This window comes from Sparus aurata, chromosome 18 (assembly GCF_900880675.1).
Source record: "Sparus aurata chromosome 18, fSpaAur1.1, whole genome shotgun sequence".
Taxonomy (NCBI): domain Eukaryota; kingdom Metazoa; phylum Chordata; class Actinopteri; order Spariformes; family Sparidae; genus Sparus; species Sparus aurata.
This window is the reverse complement of record NC_044204.1, coordinates 32,398,756-32,410,384: the sequence shown is the minus strand read 5'-3', so window position 1 is coordinate 32,410,384 and position 11,629 is coordinate 32,398,756. Positions and strand designations below refer to the sequence as shown.

The 11,629-nt window shown below is 42.2% G+C and overlaps 1 protein-coding gene and 1 long non-coding RNA gene across 2 annotated transcripts; one reads left to right on the top strand and one right to left on the bottom strand.

Annotated features, from left to right (window-relative positions):
• Nucleotides 1-106: 106 nt before the first annotated feature.
• On the top strand, nucleotides 107-2,639 carry LOC115568245 (uncharacterized). The gene is made up of 2 exons (XR_003981354.1): nucleotides 107-238; nucleotides 1,006-2,639. It is a non-coding gene; the product is annotated as an uncharacterized LOC115568245 (long non-coding RNA).
• Nucleotides 2,640-3,002: 363 nt separating this feature from the next.
• grxcr1a (glutaredoxin and cysteine rich domain containing 1 a) lies at nucleotides 3,003-9,300 on the bottom strand. Its single transcript, XM_030395354.1, has 4 exons — nucleotides 8,341-9,300; nucleotides 5,599-5,838; nucleotides 5,444-5,509; nucleotides 3,003-3,351 (listed from the first exon to the last, which is right to left on the bottom strand). The coding sequence occupies exons 1-4, from the start codon at nucleotides 8,743-8,745 to the stop codon at nucleotides 3,172-3,174; spliced, it is 891 nt and encodes a 296-aa protein (XP_030251214.1). The 5' UTR covers nucleotides 8,746-9,300; the 3' UTR covers nucleotides 3,003-3,171.
• Nucleotides 9,301-11,629: the final 2,329 nt, after the last annotated feature.

Genomic DNA, 11,629 nt, shown 5'->3' with positions numbered 1-11,629 from the left:
GGGACGAGAGAGAGATGGGGGTGGGTGGGGGGGGGGGGGGACTCGCCTGTACGCTGACGTCAATAAAAACAGTCATTTCCCAACCAGTCTGCGCATTGACCGACCATTCAAAACATTACGCACAGCACCGCGGCTGGACCACGCTAGACTACTCGACTGAAATAATGTTTTTTTTTGTTTGTTTTTTTTCGGCGACACCCCGGAGAGCGGAGACAATGCTGGACAAACTCCACTGCAGGTTTTTAAGACCATTGAATGTTGTATCTTCACATGTTGGGTGTTGCGCGCATATATCAGTGTCATGTCTCTGTTCATATCATTCCCCGAGTCAGCTGTGCTCCAGTGCCACTGCCCATCGTGTTGTCCTGTCTCATGTCTCCCCCTCCTCACAAAGAGAAGGAGAAGAGGAAGAACGCTTGTGCACGTTCATTAAGAGAAATAAGATCATCGGGCTGATTGGGCTCGTTGTTGTGAAGGAAACGTGCGTCGAGACGCCACCAAAAAAAAACCAAAAAAAAACCAACAACACATCCCGCAGCTTCCCGCACATCACATCCACGCCTCCACGTTCATAATCCTTCTAATCTTCATTTAAAAACAGAAGAAAAATGTAGATGTGGGGTTTTTTTTTTTTTGTGTGTGTGATTTTTCGATGCATCCTGTTTTTTCACCTCCAGCAGCCCACAGATGGGGGGCGCAGTAAACCTGCTGCACGGTTGGGGTCTCAGATTTTTCATGCAGCCTCCCCTCCATCACCACCACCACCACCACCACCACGAGCCTGTGGTTATAAAAATCCCCAAACCCCATCACTCTCCGGTGCGGGATTGAATTAAAGCAACGAGATTGTTGTGCAGCAAATGTAATCACCTCCCATGTATCCACGCAGGGGACCGAGCCTCGTTCACCTTTTTTTGGTGACTTTTACGCACCGTGGTATTTTTTTTGTTCTCTTTTTTTTGTTCTCTCTGAATAATCGATCTGGTTTTGCTGTTTCAATCACAGGTGCGGGAGAGAAAGTCTTCATGGCGGATCGTCACCTTCATCGTCATCTTCATCATCACCACCACCAGCACCACCACCCTGCTCTACGCTTTTAGCCTCTTTACAGTGCTGCCTTGTCTAATCATGTTCAAGCAGCATTGTACAGGGCTATGACAGCGTAGAGAGCCGAGCTGCGTTTCTCTGACCTCTTGGATGGCAGCCAATGAATGACATCACCCGCTGGAACGGCACCGGAGAAAAAAAAACAAAAAACGCGGAGGATAGCGTGCGTTCTGGCATGGATTGTTTCTCCAATGTCTTTTAATTTGCATGCAGATGTGTTGAGAAACTAAAGATGCGTTGTTATTTTTTTTTTAAGCCACAGGAACGCGCGGAGTTCTCCTCCCCCGGGGTTGAATTATTCACTGTAAACCTAAAATCCCTTTGCGTGCAGATGCATTATTGAACCGACCAGTGACTGACGTTGGTATTGGATGCTGCTTCAGGATCGAACCGGTTGTGCATCTACTCACATTCAAGTCACAGAGCCGAGCAGCGAATTACAGACAACACGTCTGTGATGAACTGGAGCTGCTCTGAGGCTGCTTCCAGGATCCATTCAGGAGAAGATGTTGTGTTCGCTGCACAGTGGAAACGATTTTTAACCTTTTTTTTCTACACAAACTGGAGCTTCTTCTAGATGTGTGTCTGTCTGTGTGTGTTTGTCTTGGTAAAGCAGCACGATGTAGTTCTGAGGAAGACATTTTAATCAAAAGTGACGTTTTCATTGATTCTTTTTTTTTTTTTTTTTTATGCCTTAACAAACTAAATAATCAAACTCCCTTTGTTTTAATGACTGAATAAACAAACTGATCTTAAAGGACGACGCAGCCTGGCACTGTTTCACTTTGTTTATACGTGGCGGACCCCGCCACCTTTCCAGCTTCAGACAGTGTTCTCCGGTGTTTTCCTCTGAGAACAGCTGGTTTGTTCAGTTATTCTGATTTTGTGTTAATGCCTCGTTGATATGTTGATATGGTAAATAATAAAATTCCACATGTGACATCTTTAAATCTATAATGTCGTCAATCTTAAAGGGTAATTCCACCAATTTTGCACATTAAAGTGTGTTTACAGGTCTACGACTGCGTATGTGGGAAAAATGTTATCTGATAAACTGCCTCCGGTGACGTCACTGTTTGGCTGACTTGCATTGTGGGTAATGTAGGCATTGCACTCCTATAACACTGCTGGACTCATTACGGACAGTTCACGAACAAACGATCAAAATCAACACAGCAGAACCGGAGATATCACCTTTTTATATTCCACTCATTCTTCTTCCTTTTCACAACCTGCCGCCTACATTACCCACAATGCAACTAAGCCACTGAGTGACATCACTGGAAGCAATTTATCAGAATAATAAATAAACACACTTCAATGTTTAAAATTGGTGGAATAACCCTTTAGGACATCCAGTTTACTATCATGAGGAAAAGAAGAATGAAAATGAGAATTGGGAAACAGAAAATGTAGGATTTTAAAAACCGACTTGAAGGATTAATCAATGTTTTTTCTGTCGGTCAGCTGATCATTTCATGTGTAATGTTGACCAGAAATCAATCATGTGCTATTAAAGAGGTCGAACTGTGTTTGTTTCCCTTTATTTACTTGAATTTTTAGTGTGTAAGTTGGCTGTTTATGTACAGAACTGTTGTATTAGACTGAATTAGTTTAAGGAAGGTGTACCTAATGAACTGGCCACTGAGTGTATCTTTGCATTTTGAAGGATTTATCTCAGGTTTGAGTTTAGTTTGGTGGTCCGCAGCCCAGTTTCATGCCCTCTACTGGCTGACTGGCTGCATCACTGTTATCCTAAACTCCGTCTGATATGGGATTAGTGATGGGAACATTGTTAATGACGGTGCCTCCTCACTAATTAAATAACAAGCTTAGGAGAGGTCAAACTAGTTCATGACGTGTTTACCCAGTAGACCCAGTCAGTCAACGCCAAATCCACAAATTCACAGATTTTTTATTACAAATTCATTTTTTTTTTTGTATCTTTACTATCAATGGCCGTGGAGGAAGAGTCCTGCTGCGTTTCATACAGTCCAGTTGAAGCTCCTGTGTTCTGGTCCCGGAGACGGGAAGCGAGGATGTCGGGTCAGGCACTAAACATCCTCACCGGCTGCAGCTCACACACGGCTGCAGGCCGTTCTCGTTGCAGGAAGTACACTTGAGGGCTTTGAAGGAATCCGTGAAGCAGTTGCGAAACACGGACATCTTGCTGCCATGGCACATTGGGCACGGGATGAAGGCGAAGTCGCCGCAGGTCTGGCACGTCCGGGGATGCTGAACCCTCTAAAGAAACACAGAGAGGGTCAATTCATACAGTTGTGTTTTATCGTCCTAAAGATCTAATTATTTGAGAAAAGCCTCCAAGGTTTCAATTTGGACGCCGAATTTGGTAGAAATAACAAACTTAAAACTTTAAAGGTGCAATATGCGAGACTTCTAGAAGAAAGACATCAAACATCAACCAAAGGTATCAACACAAGATGAAGGTATCTACTGAAGTTAGCATGCTAACCAGCTAGCCCTGGCCCATCTAGATCCAAAGCTGCTGTGCTAATGGTGAAGAATGACCCACTAGCACAGAGTTATGTCAATCTAGGTGACATAACTAATTATGTCACCTAGATTCCAGTCTTGATCCACAGCAACAGTTAGCAGCTACAGTTAGCAGCAGTTAGCGGTTCCCCTGCTGATATGCCGGCTTTGAGTACATATTCAAAAGGCGCCAAATTCAGACATACTGCACCTTTAAAGATATAATCTGAAGGTCTGGGGAATACGACGAAATACCTTTATTATTCACATTTTTTGGTCATTCTTCAACTTATGTGATCACAAGGTAGATAATAATGGCGGGAAAAATTTGGAGAATGGCGCAACAAAATTGTAAGTTTACATTTAGCACATTTGTAACTAATTATGTCACCTAGATTCCAGTCTTGATCCACATACAGTTAGCAGCTACAGTTAGCAGCTACAGTTAGCAGCAGTTAGCGGTTCCTCTGCTGATATGCCGCCCTCTAACATTTTCGAGTACGGATTCAAAAGGTGCTAAATTCAGACATACTGCACCTTTAAAGATATAATCTGACAGTCTGGGGAATACTCACATACTGTCTTGTCAGGACATGTTATATCCCATTTGTTTAATCCAATACAGATACAGCTGCAGGACCTCAATTTCCATAAATACGTTTGCATTTCTGCGCTTCAGGTCCTCATAAAGATTAGCCATTTTAAAGGAGCTGCACGCAGTTTGTTGATGTCTGGTTTCACTTGTTAACAACTGGAACATCAAAAGTAGATCGTATAGGCAAATCATGTGACAACGAGGACCTGAACATGAACATGAACACTCCCAAAGTGGAATAACAGGAGCTTTTCCTGTTCTTCTTATTCTACCGACATTACATGATTGCTGAAAACAAAAAAACAAACGCAATTTCTTGTTTTTTGCACAGATTAAACAAACGAGATGTAACCAGTTAATCAACACGCTTCCGAGCTGCTGCTGACATTTCAAGAAATCCACGCTGCCTCCTGCTCATTGACCTCCTGTAGCTGTAGCCACGTATTTAGCATACTGACATGAAGCGGCTGTTTATCTTTTCATCAAACTCTTGAAAAGAAAGCGATTAAAAGTGTTTTTTTCTCTTCCCTTTTTTATCACAACCTCCTTCCGCGTTAACTCCTCGGATATAAAAACAACACAACAACGCCAGTTCTGTCCCGATCAGTGAATGCATGACCTTTCAGCGCTGCGACGCGCTTTTAATAGCCGGCAGTGACTGGAATGCGCGACTTAAATGTCATAACGCTGCTTTGTATTCTCTTATGAGGACTTTTGTTTGGTCTGAGCTGCAAATTACAGCGGAGGCCTGAGAAAAGGCCAGCGCTCGCGTGGCAGACGCTGCTTCTGCTGCTGCTGCGGCACGAAGCAGAGAACAGCTCACACGATGTGAGTTTGCAGCACAGAGCGACGTGCTCTGCGTCGGCGTGTTTGAACAAAAACGTGTTGGAGGCCGAATCGATAACAAGCCCCTCCATTATTGATGGTCACTTATTGATGTGATTGCGTCTTTCGCGCTGCAGCCTGCTCATGTTTTATTGATGACCGGTGAGCCGAAATGACTGCTCCCGCTCGCACCGCGTTCGTCTCAGCGACCTGATGGACATAAAGCGTTAATTTATTATGACTTTATAATTACGCCAGGCTTTAATATTACATGGGCTACAAAGCATATCGCATTGTTCGGTAAATCCAACGGGAAACGCCTGAATAATTCAACATCAGTACGTGTAGAATTTAGCGTTGGATTCAGAGGGAAACGGCCCGCTCGACCGCCGTCAATTATTGATAATGCGATTGAAAACAAACCTCGATTCTCGTCAGAAGATCTTGAAGCTCTCCTGATTCATTCATGCCCAGTATTTTCTCAGCACCCTGCAAAAAAACAAGTTTAAACACCACGTTTAATGAACCCGCCGCGGATGTGCAAGATATCGATCATCGCATAGGTGGCAGCAACTGACCCCGAGGTAGTGTCCGTCGACGAACACGACCGGTAACGAAGGAGGCTCGCCCACGCGTTTGCACCGCTCCTCCAGATCCTTCCCGTACTCGCAGTCCAGGGCGATGTTCTTCTCCACGAACTTCACCCTGTGGTTCTGGAAGATCTTCCGGACCAGCTCGCAGCGCTCGAAGGTCGTCCTCACCACGCGGAAGCTCGTGGTGTAGATCACGATGCGGCCAAACTCAAGAGCAAGCTCCATCTAGGAGGGAGAGAAAATCATGAATGTGGTTGATGATGATTACAAGGGTTTTATTTTGCGTGGATGTGACGACGAAATACCTTTATTATTCAAATGTTTTGGACAGCCTTCAACTTATGTGATTACGGAGTAGATAATAATGGCGGGAAAAATTTGGATGATTGCGCAACAAAATTGAAAGTCAACATTTGAGCACATTTGTAACTAATTATGCTTTTGATTGAAACTGGACTTTGTCTCAGTCTGGAAGAAGGAAGACGGATTTGTCCTCTGTGCTGTTTGGATGATATAGAAAATGTGTCTCATTTTGTTTTTTACTGCAGTAACAACTTCAAGAGATCAGGCTGACTGTTGACATGTGAGACATTTAGACTAGACGCTGGAGAAAGCGCGGGAGATGAGTAAAAAACCTTTTGAGAATATGTGTTGTTTACCATTTCTTTCTTTCCCGCCAAGATATTAGATATTCTTCATTATCCTTAAGGTTCAAAATGACTCTGAAGAGATCAAACCCTGCCAGGCAGCAGTAAAACGCACATTACAGTTTAAAATGTCAGTAAATAGTCTGTGTATGTGATTTTTCCACTTTTCAGTTCACCTGTAGGAACATTTCCTGAGCTTTTTCATCTCTTTTCTACTAAAAACATAGCTAATGGATTTGTTAACACTTAATAAATCATAAATCCACATCGACAGCATTTCTCACCGAATCTATTTATTAATTCATCAACCCGGAGGCTGTTGATGTTTATTGATGTCTTAAAACTGTTCGATAAAGTTTTGTTCTCAAGCTGAAAGTGACACACTCAAATAAAACAGTGCCTCTTTCTGAAACAAATGGACTTATAAACATAAAATATAAATATTAAATAATACTGAACCAACATCTGACACATAGTTACAGTAAATTCAAGTTCCCATGACAGGTCCAGCAGAGTGATGTTTAATTCTGCATGTTTCTTGTAAAGACAGGAGAGACACGGGGGGTGGAACATCTCTCAGATATTGATCGCTACGCTCGCTGGCTAAGATATCTTACGTTACAGCTCCGCCGATAATTCCATTAATGCACCATGAAGCCTCTCGTCCATTAGCAGATCCGCGCTTCCTTCCTTTTTTCCCACACGGATAAATAGCACCACAAAATATTTATTTTCGACTCGCTCCCATTAAACATCTATCTTGTCTCAGTCACACTGATATCTAGAGATGCTTTATATCATTTGTGAGGCTTTTAGATGATGTGCAGTGTGTTAAATAAAGATGTTAACTAACACCCTCTTTTACTCAGGCCTGTGTGTTCGGGCAACTCTCTTTATACAAGGTTTTAACTATTTTAGACGATCTTTTGTACAATTTACAATAATCAACCAAAAACATAACGTAGATTTTAGATTAATTTTGTATTTGCTCCCCCTCTCTTCCAGATAGCCTTTTGGTTATCATTTACTTCAGTATGGAAATTAATCTAGACTTGAAAATCACTTAAAGTGGCTACAAGAACGATCCTGTCTTGTTGATTCTGGCGCCCCCTGTGGACAAAAGCGGTAAGAGCACCACCGCCTCCTGTGATGAAGGCGTTGACGTAGCGTGTGCATTTATTTTGAAAGAAAGAGTCGACGTTCTTTCATTCCAATTCCTTTTTTTTCACTCACAACTGTTTGCAGGATGCATGCCGACAAGGTCATGTGTCTGTAGATATATAAGACTGATTACTTTAATGTGATGACTTCACATCAGGATGCCAGATTATTTGTACTTGTATCACCTGTTGAATCCAGATAAATTGGAATCCAATAAGGTGAAACACAGCAAAATTAACTTTAATAATCATATAGAAGTAGCCAGTGTTCTTACTGATGGTCGGCTTTAAATTGAGACTGTTTCCTGACCAGTTAAAAACAACTTGTGACTAAACAGTTGAATCAAAGAAGTTGTGACTCGCCTTAAAACATTATTGGCGGTACTGTAACCTGTGCGTGACTTCTGCATTGATAAACAAAACAAACATCTAAATGTTGCTTCGGGATAAGGTGAGACCTTGATAAGTATTTAAACTTCAGCCCAAATGAATGATAATCTCATCTAATCGCGACGGGGAGCTTTATCTCGCCTGCGGTGACGCCGTTTGTTCACCTGACCGAACGCTCTGTGGAGACGCAGTTTCTTCGACACGACCTCATGAATCACCTTTGCATCAGCGCACAGGCCCGGTTACCTCACAGAGAAGAAACACGGTTGCCTCGTGAAGGGAAAGCGAAGTGGCAAGAATTCATTAACCTGATTAGTTTCTCTTGACGAGATGCATCATTAAACTTTAATTGCCCTGTGACCGTGTCCTCTATTGTGAGCTTTCATCCCAGTCATGCACCTACATGTAGCTCCTTCCTGTAACTAGACTTGAGGACAACGCTGATGGGAACAGGTGTTGTGAGCAAAGCAACAACGTGAACACATCAAGCAGCTGAAGTTAATTGATAGAACTCTGTCAGACATACTTACACTGTTGGAGTTGGGCAGGTTTTCGAACAGCGTCTGACCGGCGCTGACTTTGTGCTTGACCCCTCTCACGGTCCCGTTTTTACTGAGTATGTTGACCCTCTTGGTGGTGAACATCCAGTCCTTGGTGGCCCCCGCGTACATGAGCAGATCATCAGGCTCGCACTCGCTGTCGTCCGGCTCGGAGCCCAGGTATCCATACAGGTGTCCCTGCACATCTCCGCTTGTGGAGGGAGTGCTGGCCCGGTCGGCGTCAGAGCTGCTGGTACAGTCTGAATCCAGGGAGTCCGAGGGCCCCTCGTCTTTGAACATCTCCTTCAGCACCCGGCCGCTGTTCCCCGAAGCCACGCGGAACCTCACCCGCTTCTGTGGCTTCTCCTGTCCCGCCGTCAGCATCGTCCCCTCCATTGCTCAACCTCTGCCACATCACATGGTCCACAAACACTGCAGCGTAGCTCCTCGCGTCTCATTCGCAGGTAGACATGCGGCTCAGACACACTGTTTGTTCCCCATGGATTACTACGACGTTTAATCCTCACAGTTTGAACAGATCTAAAAACGACTGAGAGCCTGTAAGCTGCCTTACAGGGAGACTCACACTGGGCGTTAAATAATACATGCATTTGTACCATGGCAACGCAGCAAGCTTATCTCAAGTAAAACGATAGTTGTCTTTAAATTATTCATCGCGGTTAACACAGTTTTCAGCAAAGCTTTGACAGAAGACTTTTAATGGCCTGACTTCATGTGCTTTAATCAAACAAACACACATGTGGCCCGCTTGCGATGAGACGACAGCTGGCGGCTGAGGGCACAAACAACTTCTGCACTATTTTCTAGATTCACCGCAGTCACAGGCTGAGTCTTACCTTCCCCACAGACAGAGATGGGTAAATATTAAAGTGTCAGACTGATGAATACACCTCACCAGCACCCGACGGGAAGCCTTACAGGAGCTGACAGAAACACACACAAAAATAAACCCGGTTACATCATCACATTACATCATTTTTGGATGTGCTAGCAGCCGAATCCGTTGGTCCACCTGAGACTGAAATAGCTCAACAACTGTTGGATGGATTTCCAGGAGATTTTACACAAACATTCTTGGTTCTCGGGAGGTTAAATCATAATTATTTTTGTTGATCATTTTATGTATTTATTCCTTGTTGGTGTGTATGCCAAACATCTACAAAACTAGTTACGTCTCCATCTGTGTTCGGTGCTAATTAGCATTGTTAGCATGCTCACACATCAAACTGGCTAGCACACGAGCTAACCAGCCAACAGCGTACAGTTTCACAGAGCTGCTAGCATGGTTGTACATATACACAATAACTTGTGATGTGTTTAAGTGTTTTTATTAGTATATCTTGTATTTTTTTTTTCCCACTCTACGCTTTCATTGCACATTTCACTCCATTACACTTTTTTTTAAATGTATGTTTTTGGCTTGATATTTTTTTTTTTTGTTAGTTTTTATGCATTTTTGATTAAAAGTTTTACATTTTAATGCCAAAGAAACTTAAACTTGAACTGACGCTTGAGCTCAAAATAAAAAACCAGTGAAGTCATGCTATTAAGAGGAGATCTGTAACTGTGTGTACAATTTTATGCAAGTAGCCCATTTAAATTTTGACTATACGAGCTCCTCATTTGTTTTGATTTCAGATTATTACACTCATCTTTTGTTTTTATCATTATTCGCTTTGTAATGTAAAATAAAATGTCCTGTAACATCCTTCAAACCCATGAACCCACGACGTAAGTGGATATTCCTTGACTCCCTATTTACACCCAAAGCAGGACTGCAGGTGTTCACCGGGCGTGCTCGCAGAGCAGAAGTGACCATATAATGTATCACAGTGACACAATACAGCAGCGTGTCCACAGAGACGCCTCGGACAGTTTTTTTTATGTCACAGGTGATGAAGCAGCTCCCCGGAGATGTGACACATCGGCTCACAGTGGTGACAGCAGCACTCTGTTTGAGTGCCGCAGTTTGGCCCCTGAGGGAAGAGCCACACACACACACACACACACACACACACACACACACACACACACACACACACAGCATGTCATCACCTGTTCGTGTCACCTCCTGCTGATCATTAGAGAAAATCCATCAGGGAAAGTGTAATGCGTCAAACCAAGATTTAGAGACATCCTGAGGCCGTGGTACTGATATGAGTCTGGCTCCGGTTCCAAGTCTTTTCTGATCCAAAGTGACCCTAACTCTCTTTTATCTGAGGACATCACGCCAGCTATTACAATACGACCAGTACCGGTTCCTTCTATTGCTGCTAATAGCCCATGTTGGACGCCATTAGGGTGTCTAGACTTTGACATTACGGCCCGAGAAGCTGCAGCGACTTATTCGCTTTTCATTTTTTAAAATTATAAAAGCACTTTATTATTTTATGTAGCTGCTTTTCTTGTAAATTACCTTTAACTGTCTTCAAAGGCCCTTAAAATGACAGACAATATAACAATGGTCAAGAAGGGACAAAGCAAATTAAAAATTCTGTTATATTATTTTGATTAAAAGTATATTATAAATGATTATTTGATTGTTTGTTTGTTTCTTACTATCTTATATTTTTGTGCTGTTTTATGTGCTGGACATGTGTGTGTTAATTTTTTATATTTTTGGTTAGTGTTATGCATTTTCAATTAAAAGTGTTACATTTTAATGACATATAAACTGAAACTTCAACTGACATTTGAGCTCAAAATCAGATCAGACAATCAAACAACAATCAAAAACCAAAGAAATCATGATAGTAAGTCGAGATCTGTAGCTGTGTTTACAGTTTAAACAATATAATAGTGGTTGAGAAGGGACAGATTATATCATTTTGATCCAACGTATACTATTTTCTTGCTTGTTTGTATTGTACTGTGTCACTTTGTTTGGTAAAAAATATAGAAAATACAGTTTGAATGAATAATTTCTGTATTTTTGGATGAGCGTTCATGAATATATGTCATTATCAGCCGTATGGACAGACACACAGTGAGTCACGCTAGTTTAAAAGCTAAAAACCTTTTTTCTTTTTTAAAGTGTCAGTCTGATGCTTGGTTCAGGTTTTGCTTTGCCGTCCTGCGAGTGAACGACTCTGAAGGAAATAATATCTTTTCTGCGTGAAACACTCAGAATTAAAGATACTGAAAACTGATACCACACAGTGTCTCAAAACTCATAACGACATATTATATTATATTATATTATATTATATTATATTATGTTATGTTATATTATATTATATTATATTATATTACATAAAGA

What these genes read in the sequence shown, in the direction of transcription:
- grxcr1a (XM_030395354.1), bottom strand. Translation starts at nt 8,745, where the DNA reads ATGGAGGGGACGATGCTGACGGCGGGACAGGAGAAGCCACAGAAGCGG. An exon ending in ACCTGCCCAACTCCAACAGT is followed by an intron (nt 5,839 to 8,340) that starts GTAAGTATGTCT and finishes TCTCCCTCCTAG; the next exon opens with ATGGAGCTTGCTCTTGAGTT. An exon ending in TCGACGGACACTACCTCGGG is followed by an intron (nt 5,510 to 5,598) that starts GTCAGTTGCTGC and finishes GTTTTTTTGCAG; the next exon opens with GGTGCTGAGAAAATACTGGG.